Below are 27,281 nucleotides of genomic sequence, written 5' to 3' on the forward strand. Positions count from 1 at the left end.
AGGCCCACTCCGACTCTTCGGAGGAGGCCCCTTCTGGGTCAGAGTCCATGTTATCTAAACCTCCGGCTGCGGAGGAGCCTGACTTTAGGTTTAGGATGGAAAATGTGCGCTTTTTGACGAAACTTCCAGAAGAACCTGCGATTCCTAAGCTTGATAAGGTATATGAGGACAGGGTGGTGCCTCAGGCCTTCCCAGTTCCTGTTAAGATGGCGAATATTATTAAGAATGAATGGGAGCAATTCCTTTTCTTCCTTTTCCCCTTCTTCTTTCTTTAAGAAACTGTTACCCATTCCGGACTCTCAGCTTGAGCTGTGGGGTACTGTCCCTAAGTTGGCCTCCTCTGAGGGCATTCAGCTTCATCAGATTCCAGACCAACAACATAACCTTGGTGGCTTACATCAACGATCAGGGGGTACAAGGAGCTCCCTAGCCATGAGGGAGGTGTATCGGATATTGGAGTGGGCGGAGTCCCACAGCTGCTCGCTCTCAGCGATTCACATTCCAGGTGTGGACAACTAGGAAGCAGACTTTCTCAGTAGGCAATCCTTCCATCCGGGGAATGGTCTCTTCACACCAAACTGTTTGTGGAGATTTATCTCAGGTGGGGAATGCTGAAGATAGATCTCATGGCATCCAGACTCAATTGCATGCTACCCCGTTACGGGTCGAGGTCCAGGGATCCCCAGGCGGAGCTGATAGATGCCTGGGGATTCAACCTAGCTTACATTTTTCCACCATTACCACTTCTACATCGGGTAGTGGCACGCATCAAACAAGAGCGGGCTTCGGCCATTCTCATTGCTCCATCGTGGCCGCGTAGGACATGGTTTGCGGATTTGGTGGGGATGTCATCCTCTCCGCCGTGAAGGTTACCCTGTCGCAGGGATCTGCTGGAACAGGGCCCTTTTCAACATCAAAATCTCGATTCTCTGAGACTGACTGCATGGAGATTGAACGCCTAGTCTTGGCCAAGAGAGGCTTTTCTGAAAGTGTGATTGATAAGCTAATTCAGGTAAGGAAGCCAGTCACTCGTCGCATCTACTATAAGGTGTGGAGGACTTACTTGTCCCGGTGTGAGAAGCATGGATATCCTTGGCATAAGGTGAAAGTATTAAGGATTCTGTCCTTTCTCCAAAACTGTTTGGAGAAGGGCCTTGCCGCCAATTCCTTAAAGGGACAGATTTCTGCATTATCAGTCTTGTTGCATAGGAGGCTCACTGAGCTCCCTGACAGCTAATCTTTTGTTCAGGCTCTGGCTAGAATCAGTACTGTCTTTAGACAGTCTGCTCCCCCATGGAGCTTAAACTTGGTCCTTAAGGTATTGCAGAAGGTTCTGTTTGAGCCTATGCATTCCATTGATATTAAGATTCTGTCCTGGAAGGTTCTCTTCCTGTTGGCCATTGCATCGGCACGCAGAGTATCTGAACTGGCTGCCTTGCAATGTGAGCCTCCTTATCTTGTTTTTCATGCGGATAAGGCTGTGCTACGCACTGGTTTGGGGTTTCTTCCCAAGGTGGTTTCTAACCGTAACATCAATCAGGAAATAGTGGTTCCTTCTTTGTGTCCTAACCCTTCTTCTTCTTCTAAGGAGAGGTTGCTTCATAATCTGGATGTGGTTCGTGTCCTGAAGTTTTATCTTCAGGCTACAAAGGATTTCAGACAGTCTACATCTCTTTTTGTGATGTGTTCAGGGAAGCACAAGGGGCAGAAAGCCTCTTCTACTTCTTTGTCCTTTTGGTTGAGGAGCTTGATTCGCTTGGCCTATGAGACAGCGGGACATAAGCCTTCTCAGAGGATCACGGCTCATTCAACTAGAGCTGTGGCTTCGTCTTGGGCTTTTAAGAATGAGGCATCTATGGAGCAAATTTGTAAGGTGGCTACCTGGTCCTCCTTACACACTTTTACAAAGCATTACAAATTTGACGTTTTTGCTTCTGCGGAAGCTGTTTTTGGGAGAAAGGTTTTGCAGGCTGTGGTGCCCTCTGATTAGGGTCCGCCTTTTTGCTCCCTGTTTCATTCAGTGTCCTCTAGAGCTTGGTTATATGTTCCCAACAGTAATGAATGAAGCCGTGGACTCTACACCCCTTTAGATGGAAAACATAAATTAGGCTTACCTGATAATTTCATTCCCATCGAGGGGAGGAGAGTCTACGACTCCCACCCATATCTCCGATGGGCGGACCTAAATTGAATTAATCTTCTGGCACCATTTATACCCTGATATTTCTCCTACTGTTCCTTGTTCCCTCGGCAGAATGACTGGGGGGATGAGGGGAGCGGGGGAGGTATGTAAGCCTTTGGCTGGGGTGTTTTTGCCTCCTCCTGGTGTCCAGTTTCATAATTCCCAACAGTAATGAATGAAGCTGTGGACTCTCCTCCCCTCGATGGAAATGAAATTATCAGGTAAGCATAATTTATGTTTTTAAAACTACAAAAATTCTGGTGTTGACTTGTGGCCATATTGCCGCTTTACATTACCATTTATACCTTTCTTTAGCAGTCAGTGTTAAACTATTACAGATATATACCTATACATAAGATTCAGTATATAAATTGAGATATAAACATCTAATTTAGTCTGATCATACCTCCAACTTCTTAGATTAATCCCATTACAACATTTGTGCACAAACCCAATCTCCTCTAAAGTGCTGTTCTCCTTTAATTTCTTTCTTTTTCCAGTCTTATTGATCACGTGACCTTGATGTATAACACCTCCTACCCAGTCTCAGGGATGCTCCGCCTCTTTACTCAATCTCAATGCATTTTTTCTTTATCCGTCCAACGTACAATCTTCTGGAAAAATGTTTTGCGAGTGATTCAAATCAAACCACTCCTTCCTTCAGCCAGTAGTTACTGTTTGTACAATCCTCTGTACAGGACAACAAGAGAATACTCATCTGATATGACTTTAAAACTGTACCTCCTAGTTACACTCAAATGCACCTTTTTACTGCAATATATGTGTACTGGTCTCCGTAAACAAAACCAAAAACTATAAAAGAAAGTCTATGGTGGTCAGCAGTAGGAATGAGCATTAGTTTGTTTAAACCAATGACGAAACTTGCCGTGGGTAGCAGGTCTTTGCTCTTTTTGGAGCCAGATTTCTTCATTTGCAAGTTGAACAAACACTTGCAAAAGAATAAATCCAGCTCCTAAAAGAACCTAATGCTGTTACCACCAGCCAGATTCATCATTCGTTCATATAAATCACTGGTTTTCAAACCTGTTCTCGGATCTCCCTAACAGGCCACATTTTGAAGATATCTGAACCGGAGCACAGGTGAAATAATCAGCTGATTAGTAACCATGGTTATTTTACCTGCTATCACCCAAGGTAATCCTGAAAACCTGACCTGTTGGGGAGGCCTGAGGCCAGGTTTGAAAACCAGTGATATAAATGAAAGACAAATGCACATACCTAGTCAGCATGGCTGCTTGAACAAATAATATCACTTTAAAAACTGCAGTCAAAACTGTTTGGTTTCCGTATTTAACTAGGACTTCTTTCTTCTACCTTAAAGGGACAGTAAACAACGTGAGATTTGTATATAGCATGTTTAGTGTTATGTAATTGACCTTTGCAATATAATTTCATTATTTTCATGTAATTTAGCTCTGAAAAGTTTGCAAATTCTCATTCCCTGAACTTAAACTGCACCTTGCTGACTTCTTAAGGTTAACTGTGCTAAATATCTTTCCCTAATTGGCTTTATCAATATATCAATTGCAAAACAGTGCACTCTATACTATCATTATAACCTGGGCTAAATGGTGGGTGCAGTTTGACTATTGATAAATAACTGCAGTAAAAAGGATGTTCATTTGTTTTAAAACATTAAGATTTGGTTGATAATATGTTATTCTATTGCAGCACAATAAAAATATATTGTAATTACAACAGGGCTCGACAAACCCAGGAGCCACTGGCTCCTAAAATTTTACCCCTGGCTTCTAAGTTTTTGGGTTATTTTCCATATATCTATAAACAAATCCAACTGGCTGACTCCTAAAAATATGCCTGACTCCTAAATATTCTTACTGGCTACTAATTTTTAAACAGATTTGTCAAGCACTGAATTACAAGGTGTTATTGGTGTCTTTAAGTGCTACCAGCCATCTGCATTGGCTTGTATTTGCATCGATCATTAAAAATAAACTTTCCAATCGCATCTTAAAGTACATGTTTATTATGATGACCTTACAACTAATCCATGATATACACATTACTTAAAGAGACAGTTTACTTGAAAATGTATACTATTTAAAAAGATAGATAATCCCTTTATTGCCCATTCCCCAGTTTTGCATAACCAACACAGTTTACCCTTACCTCTGTGATTACCTTGTATCTAAGCCTCTGCAGACTGCCCCCTTATCTCAATGCTTTTGACAGACTTGCATTATAGCCAATCAGTGCTGACTCATAAATAACTCCACGAGAGTGAGCACTAGGTTATCTATATGGCACACATGAACTAGCGCTGAGCCTACCTAGGTTTAGCTTTCAACAAAGAATAAAAAAGAGCAAAGCAAACATGATGATAAAAGTGCATTTGGAAAAAAATGCATACCCTATATGAATCGTGAAAGTTTATTTTTGACTTGTCTGTCCCTTTAAGATACTAGGCTTGCACTAATTTTCTATGATTTATCACATTTCATTACCTCACTTTTGCACTTAACAGGGTTTGACAAATGTATTTCATACTTAGGAGCCACAAATTATTTTGTGAATTAGATGTGGGCGTTTGTATATTGATATATGTGGAATAATCTAAAGGAATAGCTGCTAGTGGTAGAATTCTATGAGACACTACTCCGTAACTCTGGGATTTGTCAAGCCCTGTGTAATAAAATAGTAAAATTATGCTATTAATAATGGGACATTGTATTGTAAAATTGTATTATAGAAAAGCTTTGTAAACGAGAAGCAGCAGCAGAATACAATAATCTCCTAGCAGCTGTTTTCCTGAGTGCACTGTCCCTTTAACAAACATACTGTGTATAATAAATTTTGCAATAGTTACATATGTACCATCCATTGCAACAAAAGCAAGAAAATGTTCAAGCAAACCCATGTGAGTCATTTTGGGTTTAGTATTTTCTTTAGAAATCTTTTTTTTTTTTTTTCTGCTCCTTTTATGGCTCTTATTCATCTTTCTTACCTCACTTTGCTTGGCTGTACGTTAGACTGAGGTATCTGTGAGGTGGGAGGGGGTGTGGGAATCTTTTCCTCCTCCTAGTGGTAAGGAAGGGTAATTCCCAGGAGAAATAGTTTGTGGACTCTCACCACCATGAAAGAAATGAATTCATCAGGTAAGCATACCTTTTTGTTTATCATCTGCATACGCACATATCCTGTTGGAGCCCATGCACCAGTATTCAAACACTATGCACTCTCATACACGTGGCTGTTGTGTGAATTGCTTCTTTAGACTTTGTCATACAAGTTATTACTGACTATCTGAGGCGTGGTGTTGGAATGCAGGTGCACGGGCCCTTACAGGATATGTGCGTATGCCGCAGAAAAACAGTTATAACTTTTACTAGAAACATTTTTGTTAATGGAAATATATTGTAAAAATATTTCAAATTGAAATGCATCTATTCGCATTTCCGTTTTGACCTTTCTATCCCTTTAATACGCCTTTCTCAATTATTGTATAAATTACCTGAGAATAATATGCAAATGTGTGTGGGGGGGTTACCATTATTTTAGTAGTTTTAGTGTCCATAATGCACTGCCATATTGTAATCTAGGTTTTCTTCTCTGCTGAGGCCAATCAGGGACAGTTATAAATGGTTCACTAGAGAGTGCAACCAATGACTGTGTGGAATAAAGCAGTGTTAATTCTGGAGTTAAATTGCAGCAAAATAAAGTATATTGCAAAGTTTTGTTTTTGTTTTTAACTAGACATTAGTAAAATTTTATTTTACAATTTCTATTTGTTTAAACGGACATAATACTCATATGCTAAATCACTTGAAACTGATGCAGCATAACTGTAAAAATCTGACAGGAAAATATCATCTGAACATCTCTATGTAAAAAAGGGAAGATACTTTACCTCAAAATACAGTAAAGTACATGCTCTGGTAACAGTTATACCTCAGTTACTGTCCAGCTGCAAGTTGGAATAAAAAAGCAAAAAATTATAACCCATCAGCAGTGCTGAGGTCATGATGCTCTGCTATGCTGTGAGCTTGTGCTATTTAATAGTAATCTCTCTTAAACTGAGTAGGCAAATAACATGACTGTGCCTGCACATGCCAGATGCACACTCCCTTGCAAGTCCTAAAACGCAGAGATGTTCAGGTGATATTTTCTAGTCAGCTTTTTACAGCTATTCTGCATCAATTTCAAGTGCTTCAACATTTAGGTATAATGTCCCTTTTAGTGCTGCATTGCATACTTAATATTTTAATTGTCATATTTTTAATAACATTTTCGAGGGCTATTTTCCTTGAAAAGCTTTATTTTTATCTTCTTTTTAACATATTTGTTTACAAAGAAAGATAATCCCTTTATCATTCCCAAGTTTTGCACAACCAACACTGTTATAGAAATATACTTTTTACCTCTGTGATTACCTTGTATCTAAGCTTCTGCTGACTGCCTCCTTATCTCAGATCTTTTGACAGACTTGCATTTCAGGCAATTAGTGCTGAATCTTAAAGGGACACTGAACCCAATTTTTTTCTTTCATGATTCAGATAGAGCATGAAATTTTAAGCAACTTTCTAATTTACTCTTATCAAATTTTCTTCATTCTCTTGGTATCTTTATTTGAAATGCAAGAATGTAAGTTTAGATGCTGGCCCATTTTTGGTGAACAACCTGGGTTGTCCTTGCTGATTGGTGGACAAATTCATCCACCAATAAAAAAAGTGCTGTCCAGAGGTCTAAACCAAAAAAAAGCTTAGATGCCTTCTTTTTCAAATACAGATAGCAAGAGAACGAAGAAAAACTTGATAATAGGAGTAAATTAGAAAGTTGATTAAAAGTGCATGCTCTATTTGAATCACAAAAGAAAAAAATGGGTTCAGTGTCCCTTTAAAGGGACAGTCAACACCAGAATTTTTGTTGTTTAAAAAGATAGATAATCCCTTTATTACCCATTCCCCAGTTTTGCATAACCAACACAGTTATATTAATACACTTTTTACTGCTGTGACTAACTTGTATCTCAGCATCTCCTGACCGCCCCTAATCACATGACTTTTAGTTATTATCTATTGACTTGCATTTTAGCCAATTAGTGCAGTGTCTGCCACAACCCACGGGCGTGATCACAATGTTATCTATATGGTTTACCTGAACTACTCTCCCCTGTTGTGAAAAGCAAATACAAAAGCATGTGATTAGAGGCGGCCTTCAAGGGCTTAGAAATGATCATATGAGCCTTCGTAGGTTTGCTCTCAACTAGAATACCAAGAGAACAAAGCAAAATTGTTGATAAAAGTAAATTGGAAAGTTGTTTAAAATTACATGCCCTATTTGAAAAATAAAAGTTTTTTTTGGCCTTGACTGTGCCTTTAAATAACTTCACGTGCATGAGCATAGTGTTAGCTATATGAAACACATGAACTAACGCAGTCTAGCTTTCAGATGAGAGGCGGTCTTCAAGGGCTTAGAAATTAGCATATGAGCCTACCTAGGTTTAGCTTTCAGCTAAGAATAACAAAAGAACAAAGCAAATTTAAAGATAAAAGTAATTTAGAAAGTTGTTTAAAATCACATGCCCTATCTGATTCACGAAAATTTTATTAGGACTTTACTATCCCTTTAATGCATTATTCAAACGTGTAGCAGGGTCATTGTTCTGAATCCTGCAGGAAGCACTTCAGCCTATTTCCTGGAGCAATAAAAAAAAACACATTTTGCAAAGGTAAATTGCAGGAAAAGCATGCAAATAAATATTGACATTTTACATATATATATATTCCAGAGTAGAGCGCACTCTTACCTTCAAAAACAACCATCCGTCAGGGTGCCAACAGGTAATGGAATAAAAGTAAAAGATGCAGCACTCGCTGGTCCTTTTAATCCAGTGTAAAATTTATTTGTGTAACGTTTCAGGGACACACCGAGGAAGAGGAGTGTGTCCCCGAAACGTTACACTAATAAATTTTACACTGGATTAAAAGGACCAGCGAGTGCCGCATCTTAATATACATTATTGAATGTGTGTTAAATTGTTTTCTGAACGAAACTCTGAGATACTGCTATATGCTGTGCTCACCTGCATCATATAATGTTTGTAGAACACTCCGCCATTCAAATCTTTATTGGTTTTGACTGATAGCAAAATTTACTATGTTCATATTGCAGAGAGAACTTTCTGTTGATTGTCGGTTTTTGTTCACCATAATAGGAAGAAGTTACTGTTGAATCTACTAATCCCCAGAAGACCAAAATGGATAAACTAATAGAAATATTAAATAGCATGAGGAATAGCACCAGTAATGTAGACTATAATCTCACAACCTTTATGGAAGAAGCCCAGAACTCTGCAAACTCTGAGGAGATGCTGGGTGAGATAGTAAAGACTATTTATCAGAAAGCAGTGACGGACCGGAGCTTTGCACACACAGCCGCCAAGCTCTGCGACAAAATGGCGCTGTTTATGGTGGAAGGTACCAAGTTTAGAAGTTTGCTACTCAACATGCTCCAGGTAATTTTGTTTTTATACTTCATTACTTTATAGTTTGCTGTTTACATGGGTTGTTCCAGCTAAAAACATCTATAAGCCGATATATAGCATTTTAATGCACAATAATTGTTTTTTGTTTTGCAAGAAATAACAAATTCCATTATTGTTATATGAGTATATATAAGTAGCCGGTGGGGGCAATATAATATTTTTTATATTATTTAATTTTCTGCTATCCAAAGCACAGATTAATTGCATAATTTAATATAAATGTATTTAATGATAATTTGTGCAATAAAAATATTAGCTAATTTTAGCTTAATAGTGGCTAAAATTTTAGCGGGGTGGTCAGTAAAATCAGCCGGGTGGTGCACCCGCTAAAAAGGTCCTGGGGAGAACACTAATAACATACACGTGTATGTTTATAGTTATTTAAATCATTACAAAATAAGAGTAGAGACTCAATAAGTAACTAGACAAAGACCGGGATCTCATCATACACTTTTTTAAATTTATTAATGCACAACAATTGTGATAAATTCAGTGCCTATCCTTTTTGTGCCAACACGTAGTGAAAAAAACACATTAATAGATCAAAACCAACAAAAGAACTATGGTTAATACAAAATACATTCAGAGAGGAGCAGCCCCATATACTTACAGTAAGTAAAGAAAATAGGCAACACCTCCACTAGAGGGTGGCTTCGCGGCCTAGGCGAAAAATTACCACCATAGTGACCCATGAGGATCTATGCCTAAATTCTACACAATCTAAATACCTGAGTTACCTTAAGAGGCAAGGCGCACTTTGTATGTGCACAAATAGCAGATAAATCAGCATTCACAAGACAAAATTCTTGAAACACCTCCACCAGAGGACAGCTTCCGGCTACCATAGTGATCCATGAGGATCTATGCAAAGAATTAGATACATAGGTTACAAAGAACACAGTAAAAATACAAAGGTGGTGTAGGTGATACAGGATATGCACAACACCTCTTTCAGAGGATACCACTATAATACAATAGTTTTGGGCATCATGAAACCCCCAGATATATCAGAATGCCACTAGTACAGGCCTGAATGTTATATTAACTGTTACAGTGAAGTGCTAAGAAATTCAGAAGCATAGAACATAGCATAGTTTATGGACATATGGTGCGGGTGTTTAGTCCAGTGTTAACCCCACAAAAGATCCAGCGTGGTGAGTCTGTATATTCCATTTATGGGATATAATCAGTTGAGTATACTTCTGTCAATCTGTATGTATTATTTGCTGATCCAACTGATGTCAACAAAATGTGCTTGTTTTTTCTGTTTTCGAAATACCTCAATAAAAAAACTTTGATTAAATAAAAAAAGAATATTGAATATATTTGTATTTGTGTCGACATAACGCAGCCAAATTGGGATGCGTTTGTCGATCCATTCTTGAAGATTACCAAAGACAAACAACATTTTCCACAGGCCTACATAGAGACATGCATATGATGGGGCACAGTTTGCCCCCATCGCTGTTCCCCTAATCTGTTTGTAGAATCTTTGGTCAAAAGCAAAGAAATTGTTTGTCAGAATAAATTCCAGGAGTTCCAAAACAAATTCTGTATGTTTCTCAAATGGGGTACCCAGACTCTCCAAAAACTGTCTCACTGCATTTAGCTCAATCTTATGAGGAATGGATAAAAGGAGTCCCTCTTCATCAAGGGAGACTAGGATAGTATCTTGTTCAACCTCTATTCCATCCAACTTCCTCAGAAGATCACTGGTGTCTTTTACATAACAAGGTAAGGTCAGAAGGAAAGGCTTCAAAAAAGTGTTTACATAGTTTCTCCCTATCCCAGATATTATGGGTCTTCCTGGAGGATCTCTCATATTTTTGTGGAGTTTTGGGATACAATAGAAAACTGTGACTCTGGGAAATTCTGTATATAGATACCTAAATTCCTTATTTTCTATTAAATCTGCCTTTCTTTCCTTGTTTAGTAAATTGAGTATTTCTGCCTGTATCTTAGTTATGGGATTACTTGATAAAGGAAGGTACTGATCTTTATTTCTCAACTGCCTTTTGACCTCATTTACATAATTTTTTTTTTTTATTGAGGTTGTGCGAATAATACAACATGAATGGGTTACCCCAAAGTACAGATAACATGAATAGCAAGACCTTCATATAAACATTCAAAGGTATAGGTTAATATGGTACACCAAGGAATACATAGTAGGGGAAAATCTGAAACCTCAGTTTTATAGTCTCTACTTTAGAGGGTTTCCTCATATGGCACATAAGGTCACTCTTGTACCTTGAAACACTTATGTATTCTAGAGGAAAATTAGTTTTTGAAATGGCCACTTTTGGGCCTGCATATGTACTTAATATGGAAAAAGTCATATTGATGAGGGATCCATCATTGCTAATATTTTAGGATGAAAAAACAACTAAACAAATAAACAACAAATGAACAGATGGGGTAAAGGTCTACCGGCTAGCATTGTCACAAAGAACAGAAATAACAGAAAACACATATCAGGCATGGGTTCACGTGTCCTACGGCACTCTTAAAAAACTTTGTCTGCTAATACTGCTTAGTTACAAGAGCTGGGGGGCAAACTTAAATTGCTATCTTATGGACCTTAAAGACTGTACACAGTACAGGTATACACACAGTAAGATGTATACACATAAACTATATGCAGTGTAGTACAATTGTATGATTAAAGAGTAATAAATCCGATGCTCATAGGGGGAATTTTAGACTAAAAGTAGAGCTCAGTTTTCAAATATGTTAGGCAAGTTTTATCTCACAGCTCACACATAGAGGGGAAATTTATATAGAAAATAACTACAATAAAGAATAAAATATAATATGTGCATAAGCATAGTAGAATAGAGTATGTACAAAACATATCATATCACTCTTCCCAGAGCTACATGCATTGGACCATTCCGTCTTCATATACAGCTCAATTAGGGTATGCAATGAAGTAAATATAGAAACCCCAAATATTACTTAGCAGAAAGCAAATTAGAGATTTGTTACACTCTCATGGGACACTTTAACTATCATTACTGTTACCTTACAAAAACTACAAGCAAAGATGTGGTATCTCTGAGGTGGAGAAAGTAGGGCAGTATAAGTCTCCCAAATGTAAGGTACTGCAAAAGTCCACCTAGCATAATATCTTGAAGGATTTTATATGTGAGCACATCAGTGTGATAAGCGGAAAAAACAGAACTTATCAGTATTTTTAAAACAGACTCGGCTGCTCACTTCCATCTGACCGTTCTGAGATCAACCAATTCCTGACTTGTAATGTCTCTGGAGATCTGCAGTCTCTACAGCTTTGGTCGGCTTGGGTAAGGTTAGAGTATGCAGATCTGGGGATTGTATTTTGCTCAGTAAGTCCTCAATATCCCCTAATGCAGTGGCCTCCCTGTACTTTTGTATTTTGACGGAATTGCCCGCATCTAGATGACAATTAGCCGCTCTCTCCAGTCCTGTAGCAGGGACTTCCAAGAGGTTTACCCCTTCGTGACCATCATAGGCCGTCTCAGGAGGTTTCTTTACATTTCCATCAGAAGCTCCCTTATTAGTTCTGTTGAGGCTCTGGACGGGCAAGATTTCTGTATCGGCCTCTATACCGGGAACGTTCCGGACCTTGTTGAGGCTCTGGATTGGAGTTATGTGGCACTCGCTCTGCAGGTGTTGCGCTGGTGCGGGAGTTCCTAAGCAGCTGCTTTTTAGTTTCAACCCGGAATGGAAGGTAGGGGCTTGCCTAGTTACTGTTCTTATTCTGACCGGTGCAGGTTTGACAGCCTTAGGTTGGCTAAACTGGTCCTTGCAGTCTTTTATGAAACTCTTAGCTACTGGGGCGGCTACAAGGAGATCGCACAGCTCCTTTGTCAGAGTCCGGTAGTGATCCTCTATGAGCTGGGTCATCCGTGATTCCCATTTGTTCAGGGCCTCCATTTTCAATGTATGGGTAAGGTTCAATGCTGGCAGCTCCTTCGATATTGAAAGTTAGTTAGAGAATCCCTTCTGTAAGTGGATCAGGTATCGAGAAGAGTCCTAATGTTAGGACACCGTAACCCCGGCAGTGGGGGGGGGTTAGTATGCGGCAGCCCCGGTCCTGCGTTCTAAGACCTCCACGAGGCCCGAATTAAGATGACTTCCAGGCCTGCAAGAAGTCCACAACACAGCCGTCTCAGAGAACATAGACAAAAACAAAGTCAGAACATCAGCTCCCAGAGTATATGCAAAGTGAAGCAATATATAAGGTAGGATATATCCAATTAGTGGAATATTTTGTAGCCTTGATATATATAATTTGCAAAAAGCTTCTCAGCCTCACGGAGCTTCACAGAGACATGTCTTGTCGCTTTGAGAGCAGGCTCCGCCCCCCATTTACATAATTTTTCTCGTTCATAACAACAAGGTTTCCACCTTGTCCGCCTGTTTAATGATAATACCAGACTTAATCATTAGTTCATTAAAGGCTAGTCTTCCCCTGTGCGTTAAGTTGTCTTTTATTACCTTGTCAATGGGTATTTTGTTTCTTCTTCTACCTCTCTCACAAACAATTGTACTGCAGGTATAAGGGCTAGTGCCGGCATAAACTCGGATTTTCTTTTTAAACCAGAATTAATTTTAATAGTTTCATTAGATGGTCTCTCTATCTCAGTTGATTGACTTACAGCTAGAGAATTTTGCTTTATATCATTTTCTTCCAGCAAATGTACCAGAGTGTCCACAGTAGTTTGATCTTATTGGCTTATATTAATATTAGAAGATACTTGAAGTGTTTCTTGGTTTTGCTTACCTTTCATTAAATATGAAAGGACTACTTTTCGCGCAAATAAATGCAGATCTTTTAAAACTGTGAATCTATCTAGGCCATTTGCTGGACAAAAGAACGCACCCTTCTTCAATAAACTAATGTGAGCATTGTTAAGAGGGAAAGAAGATAAATTTAACAATTTGCAATTCATCTACTTTCTTTGGAGGTGGTCACCTAAAAGTCCCCCCTGTAGTCCCTCCTGTTTTTTATCCTCATCTCTGAACCTCTCATATTCCTTCCTTTCCTTTGGTACTTGCCTCTCTTCATCTGGGTATTCTCCCTGGTTCCTGAGGACCCTTCCTGGGGGGGTCTTACCTTTTTTCTTTTCCTTTAACTTCCTCCATGTTTCCTTTCTTTTTTACCATGACTCTGGTAGCCTCATTTTTTTATCTATAGTCTCCTTCCATATCAGAACCATCAGTTCCTGAGTCATATGATGTTCTATTCAAGTAATAGGTATATACCTGATTTTTCTTGTAATCATCTTGGTCTCTACCCAATTTTCTAAATTTTCTTTTATTAATCTCTTGTAATTTAGAAAATATTTCTTTTGTCTCTTCATTTAATTTAGAAAATTTAGAGTCCCCTGCAAAGTTAATTACTAGAGGTACTTGGCGTCGCTTGTGTGGGCGTTAAAGGTTGTGAAACTTGGGGAAAATTGGATGGCATATCCTGATTCTCTTCAGACTGAGAATCATCCTTAGGCACACTTTCTTTACCTAAAATATGCTTTTTACAATGTAAGGCCCTTTCAGTACAAGAGGTACACAATGTAAGAGGGGGTTCCACAATGGCTTCTAAACACATAGAGCAATGAGTTTCCTCAATGTCAGACATGTTGAACAGACTAGTAATAACCACAGTAGTCGTTAAACACTTTATTTATTGAATTAAACAGTTTTTAGAAAAACGTGTACTGCGCCTTTAAGATATAAAAAAGCGCACCCTCTAGTGGAGGTGTTGCCTATTTTCTTTACTTACTGTAAGTAGATGGGGCTGCTCCTCTCTGAATGTATTTCGTATTAACCATAGTTCTTTTGTTGGTTTTGATCTATTAATGTGTTTTTTTCACTACGTGTTGGCACAAAAAGGATAGGCACTGAATTTATCACAATTGTTGTGCATTAATAAATTTAAAAAGTGCTGAAATCCCTGTCTTTGTCTAGTTACTTATTGAGTCTCTACTCTTTCTTTCTTTTTCAATGATTTAAATAATTGAATTTAATTGTCTGCATACTACTCCCTTATAAGGGTTGTAATACCCACTGTATAACTTTGGGTTTATTAATTAAATGAATTAAAAAAAAAAAAAAATTCCCTATAAACTCAAATTCTATGTTTATAGTTACATATGTTATACAGAGGGTATATGTACTGATTGTGTGCTAGCCCTAGTATTACATATGTTATACAGAGGGTATATGTACTGATTGTGTGCTAGCCCTAGTATTACATATGTTATACAGAGGGTATATGTACTGATTGTGTGCTAGCACTAGTATTACATATGTTATACAGAGGGTATATGTACTGATTGTGTGCTAGCACTAGTATTACATATGTTATACAGAGGGTATATGTACTGATTGTGTGCTAGCACTAGTATTACATATGTTATACAGAGGGTATATGTACTGATTGTGTGCTAGCACTAGTATTACATATGTTATACAGAGGGTATATGTACTGATTGTGTGCTAGCACTAGTATTACATATGTTATACAGAGGGTATATGTACTGATTGTGTGCTAGCACTAGTATTACATATGTTATACAGAGGGTATATGTACTGATTGTGTGCTAGCACTAGTATTACATATGTTATACAGAGGGTATATGTACTGATTGTGTGCTAGCACTAGTATTACATATGTTATACAGAGGGTATATGTACTGATTGTGTGCTAGCACTAGTATTACATATGTTATACAGAGGGTATATGTACTGATTGTGTGCTAGCACTAGTATTACATATGTTATACAGAGGGTATATGTACTGATTGTGTGCTAGCACTAGTATTACATGTTATACAGAGGGTATATGTACTGATTGTGTGCTAGCACTAGTATTACATTTTATACAGAGGGTATATGTACTGATTGTGTGCTAGCACTAGTATTACATATGTTATACAGAGGGTATATGTACTGATTGTGTGCTAGCACTAGTATTACATATGTTATACAGAGGGTATATGTACTGATTGTGTGCTAGCACTAGTATTACATATGTTATACAGAGGGTATATGTACTGATTGTGTGCTAGCACTAGTATTACATATGTTATACAGAGGGGATATGTACTGATTGTGTGCTAGCATTAGTATTACATATGTTATACAGAGGGGATATGTACTGATTGTGTGCTAGCCCTAGTATTACATATGTTATACAGAGGGGATATGTACTGATTGTGTGCTAGCCCTAGTATTACATATGTTATACAGAGGATATATGTACTGATTGTGTGCTAGCCCTAGTATTACATATGTTATACAGAGGGTATATGTACTGATTGTGTGCTAGCACTAGTATTACATATGTTATACAGAGGGTATATGTACTGATTGTGTGCTAGCACTAGTATTACATATGTTATACAGAGGGTATATGTACTGATTGTGTGCTAGCACTAGTATTACATATGTTATACAGAGGGTATATGTACTGATTGTGTGCTAGCACTAGTATTACATATGTTATACAGAGGGTATATGTACTGATTGTGTGCTAGCACTAGTATTACATATGTTATACAGAGGGGATATGTACTGATTGTGTGCTAGCCCTAGTATTACATATGTTATACAGAGGGGAAATGTACTGATTGTGTGCTAGCACTAGTATTACATATGTTATACAGAGGGTATATGTACTGATTGTGTGCTAGCACTAGTATTACATATGTTATACAGAGGGTATATGTACTGATTGTGTGCTAGCACTAGTATTACATATGTTATACAGAGGGTATATGTACTGATTGTGTGCTAGCCCTAGTATTACATATGTTATACAGAGGGTATATGTACTGATTGTGTGCTAGCACTAGTATTACATATGTTATACAGAGGGGATATGTACTGATTGTGTGCTAGCCCTAGTATTACATATGTTATACAGAGGGGAAATGTACTGATTGTGTGCTAGCACTAGTATTACATATGTTATACAGAGGGTATATGTACTGATTGTGTGCTAGCACTAGTATTACATATGTTATACAGAGGGGATATGTACTGATTGTGTGCTAGCCCTAGTATTACATATGTTATACAGAGGGGAAATGTACTGATTGTGTGCTAGCACTAGTATTACATATGTTATACAGAGGGTATATGTACTGATTGTGTGCTAGCACTAGTATTACATATGTTATACAGAGGGTATATGTACTGATTGTGTGCTAGCACTAGTATTACATATGTTATACAGAGGGTATATGTACTGATTGTGTGCTAGCACTAGTATTACATATGTTATACAGAGGGTATATGTACTGATTGTGTGCTAGCACTAGTATTACATATGTTATACAGAGGGTATATGTACTGATTGTGTGCTAGCCCTAGTATTACATATGTTATACAGAGGGTATATGTACTGATTGTGTGCTAGCACTAGTATTACATATGTTATACAGAGGGTATATGTACTGATTGTGTGCTAGCACTAGTATTACATATGTTATACAGAGGGTATATGTACTGATTGTGTGCTAGCACTAGTATTACATATGTTATACAGAGGGTATATGTACTGATTGTGTGCTAGCCCTAGTATTACATATGTTATACAGAGGGTATATGTACTGATTGTGTGCTAGCACTAGTATTACATATGTTATACAGAGGGTATATGTACTGATTGTGTGCTAGCCCTAGTATTACATATGTTATACAGAGGGTATATGTACTGATTGTGTGCTAGCCCTAGTATTACATATGTTATACAGAGGGTATATGTACTGATTGTGTGCTAGCCCTAGTATTACATATGTTATACAGAGGGTATATGTACTGATTGTGTGCTAGCCCTAGTATTACATATGTTATACAGAGGGTATATGTACTGATTGTGTGCTAGCACTAGTATTACATATGTTATACAGAGGGTATATGTACTGATTGTGTGCTAGCCCTGGTATTACATATGTTATACAGAGGGTATATGTACTGATTGTGTGCTAGCACTAGTATTACATATGTTATACAGAGAGTATATGTACTGATTGTGTGCTAGCACTAGTATTACATATGTTATACAGAGGGTATATGTACTGATTGTGTGCTAGCACTAGTATTACATATGTTATACAGAGGGTATATGTACTGATTGTGTGCTAGCACTAGTATTACATATGACATGTACATTATTTATTATTATTAGGTAGGGAAATGTTGGGTAAGTGAAATTAATTTATTATTGAGTTGGGTGGTAGGCTTCTCTGAGCAAAAAAGTCTTAAGGGAGCATTTAAAGGAAGCCTGATAGCACAAGGGAGAGTGTTCCAGTGGGTAGGTGCTGCACGATAGAAGTACTACAGTCTAGTATGGGAAGAGGAGGTGATAGTCGTGGATGGAAGGAGCAGGTCATTGTTGGATATTAGTGGGCGGGCTGGAGTATACTTGTGTATTAGAGAGGATAGGTAGAGGGGGGCAGCGTTGGTGAGAGCTTTGTATGTAAGGGTGAGAATTTGTAATTTATTTCATGTAATTGGCAAGAGTCCATGAGCTAGTGACGTATGGGATATACAATCCTACCAGGAGGGGCAAAGTTTCCAAAACCTCAAAATGCCTATAAATACACCCCTCACCACACCCACAATTCAGTTTTACAAACTTTGCCTCCTATGGAGGTGGTGAAGTAAGTTTGTGCTAAGATTTCTACGTTGACATGCGCTTCTCAGCATTTTTGAAGCCTGATTCCTCTCAGAGTACAGCGAATGTCAGAGGGACGTGGAGAGTATCACCTATTGAATGCAATGATTTTCCTAACGGGGGTCTTTTTCATAGGTTCTCTGTTATCGGTTGTAGAGATTCATCTCCTACCTCCCTTTTCAGATCGACGATATACTCTCATATACCATTACCTCTACTGATAACTGTTTCAGTACTGGTTTGGCTATCTGCTATATGTGGATGGGTGTCTTTTCGGGAAGTATGTTTTTTTATTAGTTAAGACACCTCAGCTATGGTTTGGCACTTTATGATTTTATATAAAGTTCTAAATATATGTATTGTACTTATATTTGCCATGAGTCAGGTTCATGTATTTCCTTGTGCAGACTGTCAGTTTCATATTTGGGGAAAGTTAATATTAAGAAATATTTTTTTCTTACCTGGGGTTTAGTCTTTTTTTCAATTGACTACTTTGTTTCAAATTGCGGGCTGACTTAGGCTCGCGGGTGCGCCAAATGCTACACTTTATTGCGTGATTCTGGCGTGAGAATGTTTTGGCGCGAAAGGCACGTCCGTTGACGCAAGTTCATCATTTCCGGCGTCGTAATTGACGCAGAGGTTTCACACAGGGTTGCGTCGTTAGTGACGCAAGTGTTTCAATTCCAGACATGGTTGGCGCCAAAAAACTTTTAAGTTACGTTGTGCGTCATACTTGGCGCCAAACCTTTTTCATTATTTATTTACCCCATTGCTGTTTGCCTCTTGCCTTTTCTCCAACATAGGTGTGTCCGGTCCACGGCGTCATCCTTACTTGTGGGATATTCTCTTCCCCAACAGGAAATGGCAAAGAGCCCAGCAAAGCTGGTCACATGATCCCTCCTAGGCTCCGCCTTCCCCAGTCATTCTCTTTGCCGTTGCACAGGCAACATCTCCACGGAGATGGCTCAGAGTTTTTTGGTGTTTAAATGTAGTTTTTATTCTTCTATCAAGAGTTTGTTATTTTAAAATAGTGCTGGTATGTACTATTTACTCTGAAACAGAAAAGAGATGAAGATTTCTGTTTGTAAGAGGAAAATGATTTTAGCAACCGTTACTAAAATCGATGGCTGTTTCCACACAGGACTGTTGAGAGGAATTAACTTCAGTTGGGGGAAACAGTGAGCAGACTTTGGCTGCTTGAGGTATGACACATTTCTAACAAGACTTGGTAATGCTGGAAGCTGTCATTTTCCCTATGGGATCCGGTAAGCCATTTTCTTAATTTTCAATATAAGAATAAAAGGGCTTCACAAGGGCTTTAAAGACTGGTAGACATTTTTCTGGGCCAAAACGATTACTTTATAAGCATATTTAATGGTTTATAACTTTGGAGAGTTATTTTAATCTTGGGAATTTTATTAAAAAAACGGCAGGCACTGTATTGGACACCTTTTTCACTGGGGGCCTTTTCTAGTCATAGGCAGAGCCTCATTTTCGCGCCACTAATGCGCAGTTGTTTTTGAGAAGCAAGGCATGCAGATGCATGTGTGAGGAGCTCAGATCCACTGAAAAAGCTTATTGAAGGCGTCATTTGGTATCGTATTCCCCTCTGGGCTTGGTTGGGTCTCAGCAAAGCAGATACCAGGGACTGTATAGGGGTTAAATGTAAAAACGGCTCCGGTTCCGTTATTTTAAGAGCTAAAGCTTTCAAATTTGGTGTGCAATACTTTTAAGGCTTTATGACACTGTGGTGAAATTTTGGTGAATTTTGAACATTTCCTTCATACTTTTGCGTATATTCAGTAAAAAAGTGTGTTCAGTTTAAAATTTAAAGAGACAGTAACGGTTTTATTTTAAAACGTTTTTTGTGCTTTGTTATCAAGTTTATGCCTATTAACATGTCTGAACTATCAGATAGACGATGTTCTGTATGTTCGGAAGCCAAGGTTCCTCTCCATTTAAATATATGTGATGAATGTGACAAACAAAGTAGGGACAATGATGCCACTGATAATAATGTTGCCCAAAATGATTCCTTAAGTGAGGGGAGTAAGCATGGTACTGCATCATCTCCTTCTATGTCTACACCAGTCTTGCCCACTCAGGAGGTCCCTAGTGAATCTAGTGCGCCAATCCTCCTTACTATGCAACAATTAACGGCTGTAATGGATAATTCTATTAAAAACATTTTAGCCAAAATGCCCACTTATCAGCGAAAGCGCGACTGCTCTGTTTTAGGTACTGAAGAGCATGAGGACGCTGATGATAATGGTTCTGACATGCCCTTACACCAGTCTGAAGGGGCTAGGGAGGTTTTGTCTGAGGGAGAAATTTCAGATTCAGGAAAAATTTCTCAACAAGCTGAACCTGACGTTATTACATTTAAATTTAAATTGGAACATCTCCGTGCTCTGCTTAAGGAGGTGTTATCTACTCTGGATGATTGTGACAATTTGGTCATTCCAGAGAAATTATGTAAGATGGACAGGTTCCTAGAGGTCCCGGTGCCCCCCGAAGCTTTTCCTATACCCAAGCGGGTGGCGGACATTGTAAATAAAGAATAGGAAAGGCCCGGCATACCCTTTGTCCCTCCCCCTATATTTAAGAAATTATTTCCTATGGTCGACCCCAGGAAGGACTTATGGCAGACAGTCCCCAAGGTCGAGGGGGCGGTTTCTACTCTAAACAAACGCACCACTATCCCTATAGAAGATAGTTGTGCTTTCAAAGATCCTATGGATAAAAAATTAGAGGGTTTGCTTAAAAAGATGTTTGTTCAGCAAGGTTACCTTCTACAACCAATTTCATGCATTGTTCCTGTCACTACAGCAGCGTGTTTCTGGTTCGAGGAACTAGAAAAGTCGCTCAATCAAGCATCCTCTTATGAGGAGGTTATGGACAGAGTTCAAGCACTTAAGTTGGCTAACTCTTTTACCTTAGACGCCACTTTGCAATTAGCTAGATTAGCGGCGAAAAATTCAGGTTTTGCTATTGTGGCGCGCAGAGCGCTTTGGCTGAAGTCTTGGTCAGCGGATGTGTCCTCCAAGAACAGATTGCTTAACATCCCTTTCAAGGGGAAAACGCTGTTTGGCCCTGACTTGAAAGAGATTATTTCAGACGTCACTGGGGGAAAGGGCCACGCCCTTCCTCAGGATAGGTCTTTTAAGGCTAAAAATAAAACAAATTTTCGTCCCTTTCGCAGAAACGGACCAGCCTCGAATTCTACATCCTCTAAGCAAGAGGGTAATTCTTCTCAAACCAAGCCAGCCTGGAGACCGATGCAAGGCTGGAACAAAGGTAAGCAGGCCAAGAAGCCCGCTACCGCTACCAAGACAGCATGAGATGCTGGCCCCCGATCCGGGACCAGATCTGGTGGGGGGCAGACTCTCTCTCTTCGCTCAGGCTTGGGCAAGAGATGTTCAGGATCCTTGGGCGCTAGAAATAGTTTCTCAAGGTTATCTCCTGGAATTCAAGGAACTACCCCCAAGGGGAAGGTTCCACAGGTCTCAATTGTCTTCAGACCAAATAAAAAGACAGGCATTCTTACTTTTTGTGTAGAAGACCTGTTAAAAATGGGAGTGATTCATCCTGTTCCATTAGGAGAACAAGGGATGGGGTTTTACTCCAATCTGTTCATAGTTCCCAAAAAAGAGGGAACATTCAGGCCAATTTTGGATCTCAAGATCCTAAACAAATTTCTCAAGGTCCCATCGTTCGAGATGGAAACCATTCGGACAATTCTTCCTACCATCCAGGAAGGTCAATTCATGACCACGGTGGATTTAAAGGATGCGTATCTACATATTCCTATCCACAAGGAACATCATCGGTTCCTAAGATTCGCCTTTCTGGACAAGCATTACCAGTTTGTGGCACTTCCATTCGGACTAGCCACTGCTCCAAGAATTTTCACAAAGGTACTAGGGTCCCTTCTAGCGGTGCTAAGGCCAAGGGGCATTGCAGTAGTACCCTACTTGGACGACATACTGATTCAAGCGTCGTCTCTACCACAAGCAAAGGCTCATACGGACATTGTCCTAGCCTTTCTCAGATCTCACGGGTGGAAAGTGAACGTAGAAAAAAGTTCTCTATTCCCGTCAACAAGAGTTCCCTTCTTGGGAACAATAATAGACTCCTTGGAAATGAAGATTTTTCTGACAGAAGCCAGAAAATCAAAACTTCTAAGCTCTTGTCAAGTACTTCATTCTGTTCTTCTTCCTTCCATAGCGCAGTGCATGGAAGTAATAGGTTTGATGGTTGCGGCAATGGACATAGTTCCTTTTGCGCGAATTCATCTAAGACCATTACAACTGTGCATGCTCAGACAGTGGAATGGGGATTATACAGATTTGTCCCCGACGATCCAAGTAGATCAGAGGACCAGAGATTCACTCCGTTGGTGGCTGACCCTGGACAACCTGTCCCAAGGGATGAGCTTCAGAAGACCAGAGTGGGCCATTGTAACGACCGACGCCAGCCTGGTGGGCTGGGGCGCGGTCTGGAAACACCTGAAGGCTCAGGGTCTATGGTCTCGGGAAGAATCTCTTCTCCCGATAAACATTCTGGAACTGAGAGCGATATTCAATGCTCTCAAGGCTTGGCCTCAACTAGCAAAGGCCAAATTCATAAGGTTTCAATCAGACAACATGACGACTGTTGCATATATCAACCATCAGGGGGGAACAAGGAGTTCCCTGGCGATGGAAGAAGTGACCAAAGTAATTCAATGGGCGGAGCTTCACTCCTGCCACTTGTCTGCAATCCACATCCCAGGAGTGGAAAATTGGGAAGCGGATTTTCTGAGTCGTCAGACATTTCATCCGGGGGAGTGGGAACTCCATCCGGAAATCTTTGCCCAAATAACTCATTTATGGGGCATTCCAGACATGGATCTGATGGCGTCTCGTCAGAACTTCAAGGTTCCTTGCTACGGGTCCAGATCCAGGGATCCCAAGGCGACTCTAGTAGATGCACTAGTAGCGCCCTGGACCTTTAACCTAGCTTATGTGTTCCCACCGTTTCCTCTCATTCCCAGGCTGGTAGCCAGGATCAATCAAGAGAGGGCTTCGGTGATCTTGATAGCTCCTGCGTGGCCATGCAGAACTTGGTATGCAGACCTGGTGAATATGTCATCGGCTCCACCATGGAAGCTACCTTTGAGACGGGACCTTCTTGTTCAAGGTCCGTTCGAACATCCGAATCTGGCATCACTCCAACTGACTGCTTGGAGATTGAACGCTTGATTTTATCAAAGCGTGGGTTCTCAGATTCTGTCATTGATACTCTTATTCAGGCTAGAAAGCCTGTAACTAGGAAAATTTACCATAAAGTATGGTAGAAATATATCTGTTGGTGCGAATCGAAAGGATTCCCATGGAACAGGGTAAAAATTCCTAAGATTCTATCCTTTCTACAAGAGGGTTTGGAGAAAGGATTATCTGCAAGTTCTTTGAAGGGACAGATTTCTGCTTTATCTGTTTTACTTCACAAGAAGCTGGCGGCTGTGCCAGATGTTCAGGCTTTTGTTCAGGCTCTGGTTAGAATCAAGCCTGTTTACAAACCTTTGACTCCTCCTTGGAGTCTCAATTTAGTTCTTTCAGTTCTTCAAGGGGTTCCGTTTGAACCCTTACATTCCGTAGATATTAAGTTATTATCTTGGAAAGTTTTATTTTTGGTTGCAATTTCTTCTGCTAGAAGAGTTTCAGAGTTATCTGCTCTGCAGTGTTCTCCTCCTTATCTGGTGTTCCATGCAGATAAGGTGGTTTTGTGTACTAAACCTGGTTTTCTTCCGAAAGTTGTTTCTAATAAAAATATTAACCAGGAGATAGTTGTGCCTTCTTTGTGTCCAAATCCAGTTTCAAAGAAGGAACGTTTGTTGCACAATTTGGATGTAGTTCGTGCTCTAAAATTCTATTTAGAGGCTACAAAGGATTTCAGACAAACATCTTCCTTGTTTGTTGTTTATTCTGGTAAAAGGAGAGGTCATAAAGCAACTTCTACCTCTCTCTCTTTTTGGCTTAAAAGCATCATCAGATTGGCTTATGAGACTGCCGGACGGCAGCCTCCTGAAAGAATCACAGCTCATTCCACTAGGGCTGTGGCTTCCACATGGGCCTTCAAGAACAAGGCTTCTGTTGATCAGATATGTGAGGCAGCGACTTGGTCTTCACTGCACACTTTTACCAAATTTTACAAATTTGATACTTTTGCTTCTTCTGAGGCTATTTTTGGGAGAAAGGTTTTGCAAGCCGTGGTGCCTTCCATCTAGGTGACCTGATTTGCTCCCTCCCATCATCCGTGTCCTAAAGCTTTGGTATTGGTTCCCACAAGTAAGGATGACGCCGTGGACCGGACACACCTATGTTGGAGAAAACAGAATTTATGTTTACCTGATAAATTACTTTCTCCAACGGTGTGTCCGGTCCACGGCCTGCCCTGGTTTTTTAATCAGGTCTGATGATTTAATTTCTCTAACTACAGTCACCACCGTATCATATGATTTCTCCTATGCAAATATTCCTCCTTTACGTCGGTCGAATGACTGGGGAAGGCGGAGCCTAGGAGGGATCATGTGACCAGCTTTGCTGGGCTCTTTGCCATTTCCTGTTGGGGAAGAGAATATCCCACAAGTAAGGATGACGCCGTGGACCGGACACACCGTTGGAGAAAGTAATTTATCAGGTAAACATAAATTCTGTTTTTCTATGCCAGAGGGCTATGCTATTTGCATTTTTTCCCATTCCTGAAACTGTCATATAAGGAAATTGATCATTTTTATATGTTGTTTTTTCTTTTACATACTGCAAGATGTCTCAATCTGATCCTGCCTCAGAAGTATCTGTTGGAACTTTGCTGCCTGACATCGGTTCTACCAAAGCTAAGTGCATTTGTTGTAAAATTGTGGAGATTATATCTCCTAATGTCATTTGTATTAGTTGCCATGATAAACTTTTACATGCAGATAGTGTGTCCATCAGTAATAGTACATTGCCGGTTGCAGTTCCTTCAACTTCTAATGTACATGATATACCTATGAATTTTAAAGAATTTGTTACTGATTCTATTCAGAAGGCTTTGTCTGCATTTCCGCCTTCTAATAAGCGTAAGAGGTCTTTTAAAACTTCTCATAAAGTTGATGAAATTTCAAATGACCGACAATATAATTTATTTAAAATAGAGTATATGTGTTCTTTGTTAAAAGAAGTGTTAAAGGGACACTGAACCCAACATTTTTCTTTTGTGATAGAGCATGAATTTTTAAGCAACTTTCTAATTTACTCCTATTGTCAAATTTTCTTTATTCTCTTGGTATCTTTATTTGAAATGCAAGAATCTATGTTTAGATGCCGGCCCATTTTGGTGAACAACCTGGGTTGTCCTTGCTGATTGGTGGAAAAAATCCATCCACCAATCAAAAAGTGCTGTCCAGAGTTCTTAACCCAAAAAAGCTTAGATGGCTTTTATTTGAAATAAAGATAGCAAGAGAACGAAGAAAAATTGATAATAGGAGTAAATTAGAAAGTTGCTTAAAATTGCATGTTCTATCTGAATCACAAAAGAAAAAAATTGGGTTCAGTGTCCCTTTAATTACTTTGAATATTGAGGAAGCTAGTCCTCTTGATATTAAAACCAGTAAACGTTTAAATTCTGTTTTTAAACCTCCTGTGGTTACTCCAGAGGTTTTTCCTATTCCTGATGCTATTTCTGATATGATTTCTAAGGAATGGAATAAGCTGGGTACTACCTTTTAATCCTTCTGCAAGGTTTAAAAAATTGTATCCTTTACCAGCAATTTCAATAGAGTTTTGGGAAAAGATCCCCAAAGTTGATGGGGCTATTTTTACTCTTGCTAAACGAACCACTATTCCTATGGAAGATAGTACTTCCTTTAAAGATCCTTTAGATAGGAAGCTTGAATCTTATCTAAGGAAAGCCTATTTATATTCAGGTCATCTTCTTAGGCCTGCAATTTCTTTGGCTGATGTTGCAGCTGCTTCAACTTTTTGGTTGGAGAATTTAGCGCAAAAAGAATTGGATTCTGACTTATATAGCATTGTTCGTTTACTACAACATGCTAATCATTTTATTTGTGATGCAATTTTTGATATTATCAAAATTGATATTAGATCCAAGATGTGGCTTAAATCTTGGAATGCTGATATGACATCTAAGTCTAGATTGCTATATCTTTCTTTCCAAGGTAATAATTTATTTGGTTCTCAGTTGGATTCTATTATTTCAACTGTTACTGGGGGAAGGGAGTTTTTTTGCCTCAGGATAAAAAACCTAAGGGTAAATCTAAGGCTTCTAATCGTTTTCGTTCCTTTTGTCAAAATAAGGAACAAAAACCTAATCCTTCCCCCAAGGAAACTGTTTCCAATTGGAAGCCTTCCTCAAATTGGAATAAATCCAAGCCTTTTAAGAAACCAAAGTCAGCCCCTAAGTCCGCATGAAGTTGCGGCCCTCATTCCAGCTCAGCTGGTAGGGGGCAGATTAAGGTTTTTCAAGGATGTTTGGGCAAATTCTGTCTAAAATCAATGGATTCAGAGCATTGTCTCTCAGGGGTACCGGATAGGATTCAGAGTAAGACCTCCCGTGAAAAGATTTTTTCTCTTACGCATCCCAGTAAATGCAGTAAAAGCTCAGGCTTTCCTGAAGTGTGTTTCCGACCTGGAGGTTTCAGGGGTAATCATGCCGGTTCCTTTTCAGGAACAAGGTCTGGGGTTTTATTCAAATCTATTCATTGTCCCAAAGAAAGAAAATTCATTCAGACCAGTTCTGGATCTGAAAATTTTGAATTGTTATGTAAGAGTACCAACTTTCAAGATGGTGACTATAAGGACTATTCTGCCTTTTGATCAGCAAGGACATTATATGTCTACAATAGACTTGCAGGATGCTTACCT

General features: G+C 39.2%; 1 protein-coding gene across 1 annotated transcript in view; it reads left to right on the forward strand.

The window, feature by feature from the left end:
* The window catches only part of CTIF (cap binding complex dependent translation initiation factor), a 621,404-nt gene that overhangs the window by 394,668 nt on the left and 199,455 nt on the right, over positions 1–27,281 (forward strand). The window contains exon 9 of the mRNA XM_053701096.1: positions 8,379–8,678. Coding sequence (XP_053557071.1) covers positions 8,379–8,678 — 300 coding nt within the window. The remainder of the gene's footprint in view (positions 1–8,378; positions 8,679–27,281) is intronic.

Source organism: Bombina bombina, chromosome 2, assembly GCF_027579735.1.
Source record: "Bombina bombina isolate aBomBom1 chromosome 2, aBomBom1.pri, whole genome shotgun sequence".
Lineage (NCBI taxonomy): Eukaryota > Metazoa > Chordata > Amphibia > Anura > Bombinatoridae > Bombina > Bombina bombina.